Here is a 17,644-nt window from a genome sequence, read left to right as displayed (position 1 = left end):
CATTCAAGATGTGGTCTGATTGGTTGTTCTTGTGTATAAAGGGAATTGTAATGCATTGTTATTTGGATTCTTCATCTCCTGAGACCTTCTCCTCAGTTCTCCCTTGTCCTACTGTCCTACTCCTTGCTCACCTCTTGCTTTCTCTCTGATTTACAATGATCACGGTAGAGTGGGTAAGATTTAAAACCTTCATTTTGTAACATGTTTGCCTTGTAATTGATTTCATTCATTTGCAATGATATTAAATGTGTGTTTCATTTAACCTTACTTTGACCATTCTTGCTCTGATTTAACCCATTGTTAAATACCTGGAATTCTATTGGTATTGGCATTATTTGGTTCATGCTAATACACTGTTCAGTTTCCCATCTTCCTTTAAACCACAGGGGAATTCGTGTTGGTTGCTTGGCCAATATTTAACCCCCTACACAGACATGCTCATTCCATGTTACAATTTACTACTCAATTTATCGAGAAAAACATTCAACATTAACCAATTCACAAAACCATATTTGAACAAGCACTGACACTAACACACAGAGAGACAGAATCAGAGGCAGGCACACTAACTCACACTTACAACCTCTACAAACAACAGTAGATCTACTCCAGAGACTCAAACAGCTGCACGCTTTCTCGGGGAGAGAGACCCTCTTTCAGACTCTGAAATTGAAAGAAGACAAAAAGGCCAGAAGCATGAAAAAGATTCAGACTCAGACTGATGTCCTGTTAATCCATGTACAAACACATATAATTTTAACCTACTTTTCTCACCCCACTAATTTGTCTGCTTAAGGTGTTTTCTTTTTCCAGAAAATCTGAATTGCTTTTGGAAGTCCCCGTGTCTGGAATCCCATTGAATTAAGACATGGGAATGAGCGTATACATATAGCATACCCAGGAAGAAAAAATCACATTAGCATATTTACTTCAGTAAAAACACATTTTGTATATTACTATTATTAATACAACTCATTGTCCTCTTACCTGAACAAATCTGCTGATGATTGTTTAACATATCTTACCATATTCTGGAGCAGCAGTGGGTCTGACCTGAGTCTCCTCCAGGCTCACTCCTCTTCCTGTACTGACGCCCCTTAGAGTGAGGCCTGGAGTGAGGCCTGGGGTGAGGCCTGGGGTGAGGCCTGGAGTGAGGCCTGGGGTGAGGCCTGGTGTATCACTCAGCTCATTGTAAAGAGCTTTGAGCTTGTCTGTAACATATGCCTTGTCCTGCACAGAATATGACAAAAACAGATTTAGGCCGAATCCCAATACTCCCCGTTACCCCTTCCCCTTAATTTTGCGCGTTCCCGTGGGAGCTAGTGGTGTCCCAATACTCTTTTGGAGCTCGGGGTAGGGCTAAGACGAGGGGGTATACACCCCTTAAAACCAAGTAAGATCGGGAGCTTACTTGAAACCTAGGGCTATGTGAATACTGCGTGACCGGCAACAATGGCGGTATTTAAGAGATTTTAATTAAGCTGCAAAGGAAGTAATAAACAAAAAAATTCAAAGAGAGGCCATATTAAAAATTATTTTGAATTCCTTAAATATTGTTATGCTGTTTACAAGTACATTTCTATTGTAGAGATTTGGGGGTGCTGTTTCTCATTTTAGAATATATTTTACAATGTTACCTATTGCAGTTTTGTTTAACTGCCCTTAACAGAAACATACATTAAACATGTAAATATGTTGTGCTTCTTTCTTTTTTGTAAGCTAAGGTAGTAGAATGTCACCTGCTTTACAAATAATGTTATTGCCTTCAGGTTGTAAACATCCCTAACCCTTTGTGATCAATGAACTAAATTAAATTGCATGTACCTGGTATTCTGTGCCAGTCTGCTCCCCACTCACCTCCTGTTCTGTCTTTGTCTTCGGTCTTTGATTCAGCGCCTGATGAAATAGGAGGATGGGTTACACAGCAGACAGCTACATGGACACCTCATTTACTGTATTATAATAATACAACATATTACATAATATAAACCCAGGTACCAGGTTAGGGACCCCAGTAACACTGTGCCCCTTTATCCCATCATGTCCCCCATGCCTGAAAGAGATGTACTGCACAATATGTTATAGAAGTATTAGCCTCAATCCTATATTTAGTGTATTCAATTCATTTTTTACTTGCTTACCTGCTTCTGGGATCTGAGTTCTTGGTTGTCTCTCAGCAGCAGTAGGGCTTCTCTCTCCGATTCCAGGGCCTGGCTTATCTGAGAGTTTTCCAGGCACTTCTGAGAGTACTGCTCAGATAAGACCTCCAGCTCTCTCTGCAGCAACTGAAGCTCCTCTCTGCATTGCCAAAAGAATATTTTGTGAGTGACTTCTTCAAAAGCGCCAGCAGATTCAGGGCCCAGTCTCAGTCTATAAGGAATTGGGCCTACTTATTCCTAGAAACATATTACAGAATTGAAAAAACTGTAGATACCTGAAGAGATTATTTTAGTTTTTAAAAATTCTTTCAAATTCATTCAGGTTTAGTCCAGCAAGATGCCCACGTCTGCCACTAACCCTAACCCACTAACCCTAACCCACTAACCCTAACCCACTAACCCTAACCCACTAACTCTAACCCACTAACCCTAACCCACTAACCCTAACCCTAACCCTAACCCACTAACCCTAACCCACTAACCCTAACCCACTAACCCTAACCCACTAACTCTAACCCACTAACCCTAACCCACTAACCCTAACCCTAACCCACTAACCCTAACCCACTAACCCTAACCCACTAACCCTAACCCTAACCCTGACCCTAACCCTAACCCTAACCCACTAACCCACTAACCCTAACCCACTAACCCTAACCCACTAACCCTAACCCACTAACCCTAACCCTGCCACTTACTCATACTGAGCACGCAGAGTCCTTATGTCTGAGCTGACGCTGCTGTTTGGAGATTGATGACTCCTCCTTATATCCTCCTTGTGCGCTTTCTTCATTGCTTCAATTGCTATCAACAATACAAAGAAGAGAAAGGAATGTCCAGTTGATAACAGTTTTAGCAGACTTGTAGTTTACAATAGCTAACTTCGCTAGATATAGAAATGCATAAAACTCTTCGATATGTAATGTATTTTATTTTCTCTAAAACATTTGGTGTGGTCAAATTTGGTGCAAACCCAAAGATAACTCTCAAAGGAACACTATGACAACCTAAACTAATTAGGGGTTCAAACAGGGTATGGAGAGGCACCTATATGGGATTTGCTAACAAGCAGCAGTGCTAACTAGCAGCAGGGCTAACTAGCAGCAGGGCTAACTAGCAGCAGGGCTAACTAGCAGCAGGGCTAACAGGAAGCAGGGCTAACTAGCAGCAGGGCTAACTAGCAGCAGGGCTAACTAGCAGCAGGGCTAACTAGCAGCAGGGCTAACTAGCAGCAGGGCAAGCATCTGAAACGGGGGGGATATCTCACCAACCAGTGGTGACAATGGGCTTGTTTTACCAGCAACAGTGGCAGAAGTCTCCTCTTTCAAGAGTCTGTCTCTTTCTTTCAGGATTGTAGCCACCTCCAACTGGTGCCGCCACTGCAGGTCACCCACTATCCTTTGATAAACCTCCACCATGGCAGTATATCCTTGTTCACAGGATGCCTGTACAATGAAAAAAAGTCTTAAGAGTTTGGCATGTCATTTATATATAATTGATACCAATATATAATTTACATATACTTTCCTTTATTAAAAGGTATTCCCAAGAATCAAAGAAAACCCTAATCCTTGATTATGCTTGGAAGATGGAAAGTCCTCACTAAAAAATACTAATGTATCTAGACTACTTGAGTTAAAAGACAGTTATGGCTGTAATCTTTCATTGAATTGGTATATTTCTTTAAGAGTTCATAATTATAGTCAGGGTGTTATATTCCATACCTTCACTGTTTCCAAGTATTTCTCACAAGCCTCTCTCATGGCAACTTCATCTCCTTCTAAGTAATTGCATTGTAGCTTCTTTGTTATTGTGTTTACTTGAGTCTCAAAATCAGAGATTTGCTGCTTCATTGTTGACACCAACAACTGATGTCCTTCCACTTCCAGTTTATCTGCATGCAGGGCTGAGCCTGGACTGAGTCCAGACTGGGAATGTTGTCTGTGTAGTCCTTTCATTTCGTCCTCGTGGATCTGCTGCAGTTCACGCAGCTTTCTTTGGAACACCTCTTCTAGCTTTTGCACTTGGCTCTCATGGCGGTCCTCTATGGAGTCAATATCTGCAAGAAGAACAGTTATTTTCTGCTGGGTCTCGCTTTCTACAGCCATTCTCTTTATGTTAGCCAACTCCAAACTTTCTCTCAGAGTGTTGTTATCCATCTGAAGACAAGACAAACAGTAGCTGAAGTTCTGCCGCTCCTCCTGAAGAGCAAGCTGCTCCTCATGGAACAGGGACTGCAGGTTTTTATTTTCTGTTTTGCAATGTTGCAACTCTATTTCATAATCCGTGAACAACCTGAAAACCACATAAGTTATATGCAGCTGAACTAACACCTGCTCCAGAGGGTATGAGATTGTGACTGAGTCATCCACACTGGCATGTTCTACATTACTAATCTTTGGTTTAGAGATTTTCTGGCAAAGTTGCTGGAGGACTGTGGCTCTCCTCTGCAGCTGGGCTGCAAGACTCTCCACCCAGCCATGTTGTTTCTCTGCTTTGCCCTTACAGAAGATAGCTGTGTCCCTATTCTGCAGCTTCTCCCGTACGTCCTCTTCCAAGCTTGAGGCCTTGAGCTGCATGTGTTCCTCGTACGGGGCCAGCTCAGGTGGACTGATGTCAGCCGGACTCATGTGAGTAGAGGGAAGCTCATCACTTACACTACAGGATTCGAAGTCTTGCTGTAGATGAGCAGTGCTCGAGTCATCAGCTTTCAGGTCTCCTTTGAGTCCGTCCTCATAACGACGCAATAATTTTAAAGCTAAATATGTCAATTCTGCTCTAGTACAGACCCTATGAATAGAACTTTCAATCATTTCCTGCTCTGATTCTCTGATCTGAATTCTTTCCTCTTCTTCTATTGCGTTTCTTCTTAAAAGCACACTTTTGTACATTTGTGCAACATCAGCCTCATCCACAGTGAGCAAAAGGTCAGCCAAACCATGGGAGATATTTTGACTTTGTAGGATTGACACCATTCTTTCCATTATTGATGCTTCCAAGGTTAACAGTTGACCAAACGGTTCCATTCCATCCTCCGAGAGCAAACTGTGGGGAAACTTGTATGGTCCACTTCCCAAACCATTACCTTCCGGTGAAATTTTATAGTCGATCAGTTCTTCTCTCTCCTTGTAAAAACGACAGCACTCACGCTGTTGATCCTCAGTCACTACCCCCCCCTGCCGGAGGCAGACAGCAGCAGCAACTAACTGCATCTCAAATTCATAGAGTGCACTGTCAGTTTTTGTGTTACTTTTGCCACAGTTTCTTAGCAGAGATGTAAGTGTTTCTTGGCAGGTTTGTACGCTTGCAAGTGCTGCCTGTAACTGGCCTTCAAGCATCCTGGTGCGTCTCTCTGTTTCCAGAGCAAAGGTCCGGCTTTGCTTGGCCTGGTTGTGGAGCAGAAGGCTGAGACGCTGGGCCGTGGCCTGGCTCTGGGTGAGCTGGGACTGCAGGTGGGGGTCGGTACTGCTCCATCTGCCCTGCGGCTCCTTCAGTCTTTGGGTTAAATCTCTCAGCTTCTCCTCTGTCATATATAGCTTGTTCTCAAGGCCCTTTATGACAGACATGAAACTATCTGGGTCGTCCCCTGCAGCAACAATGTGCTGGTCAACGGGAGAGGGAGGATCTCTGGAGCACTCGATGCCAGACTTGCTGCCATCTACATGTTCTTCATCAGGACAGTTGATGTGGGGAGACGTCTGGGTTTCCCACGCTCTCAGACTGCTGGATGTGATCAGTCTGTTATCAGTCACTCTAAACAGAGACCCTGTTACTTGTTGTTTTTTACCCTTCTGCTCTAAAGACTTTGTGTCCACTACAGAGGAGGCACAGCTGCATCCTTCCATTACCTCACTTAGCTTCCTTTCCGTCTCTTCAAGGCTGTTACCTAAGGCTGCCATCTTAACTAGAATTTCGCTTAGCTCTCGTTCTTTCCTGTCCAGAATGCTCTCGTAGCCTTCCCTGACATCACATGCCACAGCTTCCCTGTCTCGTGCCTGCCCCTCGGCTATCTGAAGCTCCTCACAGGCCCTTTCGTAAGAGTGCTCCAGGTTGTAGTAGTCCGTCTCCTCTGTCTCCAGACGGCTCTGCAGCTTGCTCACCTGTCTATCAGCCTCGGAAAGCTGCTTCTGTAACTTTTGGCAGTGTTGCTTGAGCTGAGCCCTCTCCTCCTGTAGCACGCCCACTGCAACTACTGTGCGGGTTAGCTCCTCTTGAAGCTGTTGTTCTACTTCTACAACTCCCATGACCGACGTATGTCCCTTCCTGAAGATCTCCACCTGCTGCTCCGCCCTATCCAGCTGCTCCTGCAGGTGTTGAGCACGACACTCAGCCTGTGCCAAACCAGCAGCTAGGATTCTCCTCTCCCTATCCTGGCTCTCCTGCAGTAATCTGAGGTGTTTCTGTAGATGCTCCTCCTTCTCCGCCTGTGCCTTCTCATTGGCACACAGTTTTGTTGACGCCTCTCGCAGTTGTTCCCTAAGACACAGCGCCTCCTGCTGGAGGGCATGAGGTGCCGCACTGAGTTTCTCACTATTGACCTGCTGCATTTGCAGTGAAGTTCCACAGCCCTCCATCTCCTGCCACTGTTCCTGAGAGCTCTGATGTTCCTGCTCCACCTTGGCGCAGCATGCGAGCGCTGAAGCCTCACTGCTACTCAACACCTGTGCCTGCAGAGCTAACAACTCAGCCCTTGTTCTTAGCTCCGCCTCACACGCGTCCTCCTGACATCGCCTCTGAGCCTCCAGCTCAAACCGCAAATCTTGGTTCAGTTTCTGTAGCCGCTGAAAGGCACTAGCTTGTGCTGAAGAGGGTGAATTGGGAGATGACAGCAGGCCATTCTAAGGGACAGTAAAAATAGGTTTTCTGTAGACATTTTATTAGAAACAGTAAGACTCATGAAAGGCAAAGCAAAGGGAGTCAGATAAATTAGTGTATCATGTGAACACAATGCAGTGTTTACCTGCAGAAGGTGTACCTCCCTAAAATAGCGTCCTCTCTCTTCTTGTATTTGTTCTTGCAAGTTATGATTCCTCTGTTGAACTCTGGTCAACTCCAGCTGTGTCTTCTCCAACTGTAAATAAACATGATCAAAACACGTCATTACAGTAGAAGGATCAATTATTGTACGGTACCACTATTAATCCAACACCTTATACACTAATACATAAGCCCAAAGCCATGTTCAAGTATTCTACATTACTGATTAATTCATGATTGTGGACACCCAAAGGAATACATTCAATTCCATATACTAAAAACGTTATCACTTATTTTGACAAAATTCACTTCTTTTACTATTTTGACAAGATTACAAATTCGATCCGGGGATCTCAGCTAGGATTGAGGCCTGCCTCGCAGACATCTCCGCCTGGATGACTGAGCACCACCTCCAGCTGAACCTTGCCAAAACGGAACTTCTCATCATCCCGGCCAAACCGTCCATCTCCCATGACTTCTCAATCACCCTGGGATCTGCGACGGTGACCCCCTCATCCTCTGCCAAGAACCTTGGGGTTACCATGGATGACGAGCTCTCCCTCACGGCCCACATTGCTGCGGTCTCCCGGTCGTGTAGATTCACCCTCTACAACATCCGGAAGATCAGGAGATACCTGTCTGAGCACTCCACCCAGCTGCTTGTCCAAGCACTTGTCCTCTCCAAGTTGGACTACTGCAACTCGCTGCTCGCCGGTCTCCCATCATGCGCAACCCGCCCTCTTCAGAGGATTCAGAAGGCAGCGGCCCGCCTGGTCTACAATCTACCCAGACGCTCCCACGTTACCCCGCTCCTCATCTCCCTCCACTGGCTACCCATAACGGCCCGCATCAGATTCAAGACCCTGGTACTGACCTTCCGAGCAGTGAACGGGACTGCGCCCGACTACATCAAGTCTCTCCTGCAGCCTTACACCCCCACCCGCCACCTACGGTCTTCTTCAGACAACCGCCTGGTGGTCCCACCTCTCAAGACCGCCCGGTCCCAGCACAAGCTCTTCTCCTGCCTGGCACCCCAGTGGTGGAATCAACTCCCCACCTCCATCAGAGACACGGACTGTCTCTCCACCTTCAAGAGAAGGCTCGAGACGCACTTGTTCCGGGAGTACAATGGTACTTAGGAATGGTTTGCTGAACCCAACGCTAGTTTCCTCAAGGATCACAATGACTCTTGCTTAGACTGTTGCTCTTGTTGGTTAGTGGTAGCTGGTTTAAACTGTTGTATTCTATTTTAGTTCATTCTATTTGTATTGCTTTCCTACAGGTACACCTGCACTTAAAGATTAATGTTGTGTAATTTAACTTGTTTAACTACATGCTCTTATGGTTTCTTCCCTTTAGCACTATTTTTTTGGTTGTTCACAATATGTACTTCTTGTTTTTGACTACCCGCAATGCTGTGGGGCTATCTTGTTGTTATTATCAGTGACCTATGCACTTTGTAAAGCTCTCTCTTGGAAGTCGCTTTGGATAAAAGCGTCTGCTAAATGAATACATGTAAATGTAAATTCGAGGTTTTTTGGACTACATAACAGTAAGTTGCTTATTTCCCAATTTTTCCAAAAAGCTAATTTTTACTGCATTCTGTGGCAATGTCAGGAAGGTTTAATGCATGAATCTAGAATGAAATGAATTAATTGCCGAAATTTGAAACCCTTGAAAATAAGATTTTAAAGATCTTGAGTGTTCCGAGCATGTTGTCTCACTGGCTATGTTGAATATTAGGTTGGTGCACCCTTCTTTAACATCAACACTACCACTCTGGCTGCTCCACTGTCTTTATAATATCGGGTTATGGTTAGTTATAATATAAAGGGTTAGGGTGGGTAATAATAACATAAAGGGTTGAACATGTATATTGCTCTGAATGAATTGACTTGGGAGTCCACAGTTCTGATGAACTGCTGACATGAATGGATGAATACATGAATGGGTTGGATTTAAAGAACCAATCACACAGAAACACACCTCTTTGACTAGCTGTTTAGAGGATCGATTTGCTCTCTCCTCCACCGGTTCAGGTCTCTCTTCTCTCAAGGGCGTAGTCTCTACCTCCATCTCCAGCTGAACTCCGGGGGGATTGTCATTGGATAGCTCTGGTGTAGATTCAAAGCTATCAACCTCAACCTTTTTTTCAGTACCGCCATATTTAAGTGTTTCTGTCACACCTAAAGCAGAATAGATCAACAGCACATAAGTAAGCATCTAAACAGACATTAAAGTTCTATAAGGTATGTTAACAGAGTTTTGCTCTCTCAACTTAATAAATTCCTTGAAATGCACTGTGAGGAGTGGGACCTTTCTTAGACAAGGGTTTGCGTGTCAAAACCATGTCGAAACACTCAAGTCAGCATATCAGTGTATGTGTTGTTTTAATGATGACTAATGGTATTTAATAGTTACAAATAATAAATAAAAATAATTTTACAGTTACAAATAATAACTAATAATAATAATTACCTGTCTCTGTAGACTTGGTAATAGGTGAAGCCTCTAGCAATGCAATATCTCTGAGACACTGAAATGATGAGCTGGTGGAGGAGAATCCTTGTGAAGACACAGGGCAGGGTGGTGAGCCGCCGGCCCCAGAGGTCCCTCGTCTCCCTCTGCTCAGGTCCTCCCGCTGGACCTGTTTGAGGCTCGTCTCTGTCCCGTCAAAGGGTTTCAACCTCCTCTCTGGGCAACAGTCTAAACCACAGCTCTTCGGCTGCACAGTTTTCTCAGCTCCCTCCACTGGTTGCGGCCCTTTGTATTTCGGAACTTGTGATCGCAGTGGAGCACTTTGGTCTGGGTTAGAGCTGAGGAAAACAGTCAACACTGTTAGTCCAGTTAGTCATGTGGTTTCCATGTGTGCGATAGAATCCTGAAGTATTTGTTCTTATGCTGTGTTCACACCAAACGCAAAGCAAGTTATTCGTACGAATGAAGCAAAATGTTTTTAATCAATAATATATTTCGTACTTTTTATATATGAAAGTGTTTTTCATATATTCTGTACAAAGTAACTTGGTCTTAATTTTTATAACAAATACATTTTCCTTCACCTGGTAACATCTGGGTTGACAAAGGGCCTCACAGTCTTCATCACCGCTTGCACCCAGCTGCGTCGTATCCCAGCTGTTAGTGCACACAACGTGCACACTCCCTCTTCAGTCTGGGAGGGAGAGTGACAGTATAACTACAATAGTATATTTATAATCTAGTATTAAAGATGCTCATATAGCAATAATAATTTAAGTAAAATAATATGAAGAAAAAGGTACAAATGATGATTGCAAGCACACATTATATGTAAATTTTTACTTTTAGCATAAAGTTACACTACATATTATTGTAAGCAATTCATTTGTACCACCATAATCAGTCTGCATCAAAGGAACTCACATGGATCTGGAACCCATAATTTCTCTGAGCTGGGTAGTCCGTGATGTCATAACAAGAGGACAAATTTATCTCGCCATCCATATCTGCTGCCTGTTGTGAACACACAAAACACTGAAAATTATATGCATTTCACACACAATAATCATTGTAGAAGGTTATTTCTCATAGAAGCATATTAAAATATTTATAAAATAAATAAATGCTTAAAGAAAGCTTTGAAAGGCAACCACATCAGCCCTGAGCCTTGTGGTGTCCAGTACTTGGTGCTAAGTATTCCTGACCCATACCCATTCAGATGGTGGAACTGTAATTTTCTTTGAAAATGTAATGCGTGGCAATGGGTTGCAGGTCACATTGTACACAGACGCTAGCAATACAGGGTTACCACTGTGTGGGCTGTCTTGCATTTCCCCATCCATCCTCATAAAATTGACAATGTTTTTTGTAATATGGGTGACTTTAGAACCCTGCAGATTTACAAATATGTGACAAACAGATAAACAACCAGGCACCTCTTCGGCGACAGAGTCTCTGTAAAATCTCAGGATTTGGTCAGTCAGGACAAACCAGTGTTTCCTCCACTATAAGAAAAATACCAGAGCATTTAAAGTTATAACATCAATAGAGGATGAGGTCATGATGGTATGTGTTTACTCTGTGTAGGTCAAGGCAAGTATGTACATACTCACCTGCCCATCTTCATACAATCTTGTCATCCATCCCTTTTTGAAGCTAAGTAGTTCAGGCTGTTTTTGGATCAAAAAGAGTAACAGAAAAAGTCAAAAATAAACTATGAATCATGATTACTTGTTTATTAGGTTCATATTAAAAGATTTAATCTAAATGGAACTAATCGCTCAGGAACGACTCATCACAAGGCACCAACAGTCCTTGTGTAGAACAGAAACATGGGCAACAACAAGCAGATGTTTGTCTCTTGTACAAGGTGGACAGGACAGATGGAGGTTGAATAATGGCAACAGTGTGAGTGCTTGTTTAGTGTCTCACATAAGAGGCAGGCTAAGGTTTGATGATGTCTTAGGGGAACAATAAATACAAATAATTAGAACAGGTGAGGGTTTCACTGCTAAATATTCACAAGCCTTTTTATGGAAAACCATTCTTTCATGAACAGAGGCCTATTCCATAAAGCGAGTTTCGCAAATAAGACAAGCTTATGTCAGTTACTTGTTTCTTGCTGTGGGGAAGTCTGTTGTAGCAAGTTTGCCGTGTTGTGTTGGCAGGGGGAGCAGAAGAAGATGTCAGCTCTGAGGAGAGGTTGGTCTCATCTCCTTCACACTGCTCTGTCCTGCTGCACACAAATAAATACACAATTAAAATTGGATTATTTGCATCCTGTTCAACTTGATACCACATGCTCACAATTCTCCCTCTTTGGAACAATTGGAAAAATTGGCCCTTTTTACACTGACTGGCCCACGCCTTCTGATGGATAATATAAATAATTGGAGAGGAATGTGACCTGATGAAGACTCAGAATTAATTGTTTCTGTAAATATAGTTTTGAACAGGTTTAAATGCCATGTTTGATATAATTTAGTCTAATCCCCATGTTACACCCTTACCAACAGTGATGTATTGAAAACTAAGTTTTGATTCTGATGCGGCCGGTTAAAAAAGCTAACTGTTTTGGCTGATATTTTAGAATGTGTACATGGATCTTCTGTTTGTGAAAGACATGGTCGTAATGAGTGGATGGGTCTCACCCTCATTGCCTTCCCTCCTTACACCCATTAAAGATGTCACCTTGCTGGCTAGAAGATTCATCTGGAACAATTGGAAATTGCTATATCTCTCACTTATACGGGGAGTCAGGTGGCTGAGCGGTGAGGGAATTGGGCTAGTAATCCTTCACCCTACTTGCCTCAGGGGGAATGTCCCTGTACTTACTGTAAGTGGTTCTGGATAAGAGCGTCTGCTAAATGACTACATGTAAATGTTACACCCACAGGATCAGACACGTTTATTTTCTTAGACTGGAAAAAATCTGACTTTAATTAAGTTATAGGATGAATGGAAAAGTAAGATTTGAAGAGGAAAGGACTACAAAATGTAAACAAACCTAAACATGTCTCCAAGACCACTGGAGTGGGGAGATCTCTGCTGAACGTCTGGAGCTGTGTTCTCAAGGGACGAGGAACCACGTTCTACTGTCCGTGAGTCCAGACAATCTGCTTTACAATGTTTGAATTGGAGACAGGAGAGAAACACACAAAGTGAGAGTGTCACAATATCCTACACACAGATTCTATGCACATGCATGCACTAAAATTTGCGCATACAAATTAAAAACACAAACTCAGTTCAGTACTGAATAATGGGAAAGGCAAGGGTAAAATGTGGGTAGTGTGTGGCTTGCCATGTCTGTAAATATAAGTTATCTTGTTTGAAATACTTATAACTACTTTGGTAAACAATTTTATGCAAAACCTGACAGTAGTGCTTTCATAATTACAAAAATAAATCTTTATTTTCCAGTGTTAAGGTCTGCATTAGGACGCAAGGCCCACACCAGACACAACCACACTTTCTCTCCGACATCAAACATCGTCAATAAAGGTAATAAAAAACAGGCAAAAGAAGCACCAAAAAAACATGCGTAGACTTAGAGCAAACAGCAGGACTGTCCTTACCATCTGGGGTAGAGCATTGGTCAAGATGGCTGACAGAGGAGCAAGAGGTTCCAGAGTGGGCAGGAAGATGGAAGGTGCTGACTGCAGGAGGGTCCCATCTGCTGGAGAGGAGACGTCCTTCCCTCACATGCTGCTGGCCCTTCTGGTTCCGCCCAGCTGGAGCTGGTGTCTTGTCCAGCCTGGCCACAGTGCTGCTTCTGCGGTCACTCATTCCAAGACAGCCAGTGCTGCTGCTACAGCTGCTACTTTTCCTGCTACTGCTGCCAGACTGCTCACCTCCTCCAGTCACTGCCATTTTCGCTGAACCACAGTCCTGGAAAGATAAACAAAATGAGGATATTTCAGGTACTAAATAAGAAAGGATGAAATCAGGTAATAGTGTATGACAAAAGTATAAATTAAATAATAATGAACTTACTGAATGAACATACAGACAATATAGGTAGATTAGTTGAAAAACACAAAAAATTAGTATTTAGAAAAGCAATAAAAGGCTACCTTTCTGCTTGGTCTGGACATAGTAATGTTCTTGACCCCAGTTCCTCCTAAACAGTTAAATGTCTAGAGGAATAGCATCCTTACTTGCATGCACATAATCCTATCAGTTTGGCAGAGTACCCTTAAATCCTCACTGCGGCTAATTTGGATGAGTGCCATCTTGGTTAGTGCCATCTGACCATTGCTGTAATCACACTTGGCGTACAAGCACGCACGCGCACATCCATAACCACACACACATGCTACACTTAGCTATCCCCACCCACACTCAGCAATCCAACCACAGATTAATCACCCTTGAGAGCGGGACAGCGGCCAGGGAGCCATTCTGGAGAGATGCACTAGCAGGAACCGAAATCCTTAGAGCTGCAGCCTTACCAACTGCTGACACAATTACTGTGTGGGTCCCTAAATCTGTGGGTGCATCACATAAACAGGTCAAATATATTTTGAATATGCGGCCAGAAAATCCATGAGTCTGCTAAATGTTGAAACACGACAGATCTTAAAATCTCATGCTGTGTGAATCTCCTATCCTTGATAAATAAAGAGCATCAAGCATTTCTATTTGACACTGTGCGCCAGTCAGGGTCTGTACCTGAGACACAGGTGGGTCCACACACCTTCTTCTCTTTTGGTTCTGCCTGTTGGTCTTTGGATGGAACATGGCCTTCTGGCCCCTACGCGCGTAAAGGGTAAGGGTTACTCCACATAAAGGGTAAGGGTTACTCCACATAAAGGGTTACTCCACATAAAGGGTAAGGGTTACTCCACATAAAGGGTTAGGGTTACTCCACATAAAGGGTTACTCCACATAAAGGGTAAGGGTTACTCCACATAAAGGGTTAGGGTTACTCCACATTAAGTGTTAGGATTACTCCACATAAAGGGTTACTCCACAAAAAGGAAAACGGACAACACAGAAAACTGATGATACCCCGAAAGATGATAGGTACAAGAGCTCTAAGATGATAGGTACAAGAGCGCTAAGATGATAGGTACAAGAGCTCTAAGATGATAGGTACAAGAGCTTTAAGAGATGTATAGGATTTAGGGCTTTAAAAAAGGCATTACTGTTTTAGCATTCTAGACATTAGTGTTGGAACGTAAGCACATCACGGTTAAATAACAGTGATATGTTGAGCTACAATTAGAAAGCATGTTTACGCATGTTTAAACCTGCTTTGAACTAGTGATTTCTACATTCTTAGTCGGACATAATAAAAAACATTTACTACATGACAAGCTGATTTGCTAAGTGATTCAAAACGCCTCTGGCACAGCCATAACCAGCCATAACCATGACGTTTAGCAATATGAATACAGTAATAAAAGAAATCCCTACAAAAAAAGCTGACATTCTTCAATTCCCTAAAATATGCACACTTTATACAGTATTATGACCTCGGAATCACCATGTGGGCATTTATTTCTTTAAAACAACAAAGAATTCAACAAGAATCCACTGTAAAAACACATTACCAGAGTAACAAAACTATAGTTACATTTAGAATAATCTAATTTGTGGGACGTTACTTAAAATGTTGAAAACTGTTCAGTCGCATGTCTTCAAATGACTTACTTCTGTTTGCTGAACATGATGTTATTTCTCCACAACCTTCGAGAATTCCACAATTATTCACTGGAGAAAAAAAACGATTCTACAGAGGGAATGTATTGTCATCATAACACGACTAAAAGATGCAAGATGTCTCGAGAGCCTCAATTCAAATAAGAACCAACCAGTCTATACACACAAGACACATCAAATCCTAAAACGGAAATGCAAACACTCCAGCACTTTAATCCCAAACCAAATTGACCCAATCCATGACAGTTATACAGGATTAGGGCTAAACTTCGGTGGCTTTACAAGCTATAAACACTTAGATTGAAAAGGGAAGTAAGATATATATAGAAAGAAATGCCATAACACCTCATGTATTAACAATCTCATGTTTATTTGGGTTCATTATAAATGTAAATAACCTTTTACCAAAATAAGTGCGAGAAAAATGGATCCAAAACTTCTAACATGCTTACATTTCAGGTCTGGGACCAAGTAGTGGAGACTTATGTATAACCACCAAACTGGTTTGGGTTAGGGCTGTATAACCACCAAATTGGTTTGGGTTAGGGTTGGATGGGGTTAGGACTGTATAACCACCAAACCGGTTTTCATTCTTGGCCAATGTATGATTCACGGAAGATCCTGAAAGAGCTCAATGTCATATTTTGTGGTAACGTACTAAGGAACCAATAATGCTGTGAACTCACTGTTCAGTCTTGATCGATCAAGTCTTTAAATCAATGTTGAATATGCTCCTGGTACTGGGGATTATCTTTCACATATTTTTGGATATACCAGCAGGTAAGGTGGGCTTTCAGGTCTTCTTCCACCACAAAATCCATGGCTGCCTGGAAAGAAATCTAGTTATATATTTGAAGATGGGGATGCATAGACAAACGTGCTACAAACGAGTAATGTCACACCACAATACTGGCAAACGTGACAAAAGAATGAATATATCTTGATTGCAGCTATGAAATATTGCTATAATTGGGGGGTGGGGGGCAACGCCTCTCCTACACAGAATCATTCTTTACCTTCACCAGGTGCTTGGCGATGCCTCTCCCTCTGTAAGCTTCTGGAACCTCTGTGTGCTGCAAGTCCACCGTTTTTATCCCAACAAACTTGTACAACAAAACAGCTCGATCCTTTGAGCCTGCAGACAAAGAAAGCAAGTTTAGCTATTTATATAACCGTAGAAAACATGGAGGGAAAAAACATGCTGGAAATGTACTAAACAATGTTTTATCTAACCAATCCATGTATTTTCTACCTAAATACCTATGTGTTTTAAATATAATCATGCATATTACATTTAGCATATTTTGCCAGTTTTCCTCGGCTTCTTTTAAACAGCTTTGATGCTTGAACTTTGACAACCGGGACTATGTTAAGTTCTGCGTTTCCTAAAGTTTACATGACTAGCTCTAGCATTATTAAAATCTTAGTAAATCATTACTTGAGTCAATAACTATCAAAAACTGATGCCCACAGGCGAAATCATAGGAAAGCTCTGCTGAATTACACTCTTGCTACAAGGCCCCATCCATGACATGCATGGGACTATTTGGTACCTAGTTAATTACTCGTTTTAAGTACCATTTAGTGTTATTGTAAACTGTCGCCGCTTTTTATCGTGGTCCACGTTAACTGGGGTGCTGATCTCGAGACCGTTCGTTTGTGCCGAATATGCCATGATTCGAGATTACTTTCTTGCAGGTCTAGGAACAGCTGCAACCGTGGTAACTACAACTAGACTGTCTACAGTAGTTCAATAGACTACTTTTCCAATTTCCAATAAATATACATCTATACGACAAAATCGGCTGTGAGATCACATGTATTTATACAAACCGATGATAGCCATCGGGTCGATGGCAATAGAATTCAATGTAGCGATAGCTGTCAAGATACTTCCTGCACCCCCTGACGGGGATAGCACCAAGTAAATTGGCTTATCGTTAGCCTAGCTAGCTAGCGCTCTGATTACAAAACACATCCCACCGGCGCAAGTGACGCAAAAGAGGGTCCGGAACTTCAGAAGATACAATACGGCACAATATGGGTAAGTATTTCAGAAGTCACTGACTATTTAACATGCTGTGTCGACAATTTACGTAGTGCTACGAAAGATATGGAATAACGAATTTAATATTCTTGAGGCAATTACAGGACCGTTCGTGGGTCAATGTTAGAAATGGCTCGTCTTACTTTACAGTGCTGTCCTTGCGTGTGATTGGCCATTGCGGATATTACAAAATATAACCCCTCCACTGCGTCTTCTTTATTGTAAATAAATATGCGGTTCACAGAAATGTGGTTGCATACATTTTCCTTTAATATCCGTCTACATACAGCTGACCACTGTATGTATAAGTAGGCTA

The 17,644-nt window shown here is 42.5% G+C and overlaps 1 protein-coding gene across 1 annotated transcript; it reads right to left on the bottom strand.

Annotated features, from left to right (window-relative positions):
* Positions 1-361: 361 nt before the first annotated feature.
* On the bottom strand, positions 362-17,258 carry LOC124479772 (nuclear mitotic apparatus protein 1). The gene is made up of 22 exons (XM_047038671.1): positions 17,115-17,258; positions 16,298-16,416; positions 15,273-16,108; positions 14,289-14,370; positions 13,193-13,505; positions 12,622-12,733; positions 11,727-11,850; positions 11,228-11,284; positions 11,051-11,119; positions 10,539-10,628; positions 10,199-10,308; positions 9,615-9,952; positions 9,123-9,322; positions 7,120-7,230; positions 3,884-6,997; positions 3,427-3,604; positions 2,858-2,963; positions 2,142-2,298; positions 1,825-1,896; positions 1,026-1,230; positions 775-845; positions 362-663 (listed from the first exon to the last, which is right to left on the bottom strand). Exons 3-22 carry the CDS (start codon positions 15,287-15,289, stop codon positions 604-606), a joined length of 5,586 nt encoding a protein of 1,861 aa, XP_046894627.1. The 5' UTR covers positions 15,290-16,108; positions 16,298-16,416; positions 17,115-17,258; the 3' UTR covers positions 362-603.
* Between the last annotated feature and the right edge of the window lie 386 nt (positions 17,259-17,644).

Source organism: Hypomesus transpacificus, chromosome 17 (assembly GCF_021917145.1).
Source record: "Hypomesus transpacificus isolate Combined female chromosome 17, fHypTra1, whole genome shotgun sequence".
NCBI lineage: Eukaryota > Metazoa > Chordata > Actinopteri > Osmeriformes > Osmeridae > Hypomesus > Hypomesus transpacificus.
Note: the sequence above shows the minus strand (reverse complement) of the source record. Positions and strands in the feature narration are given on the sequence as shown.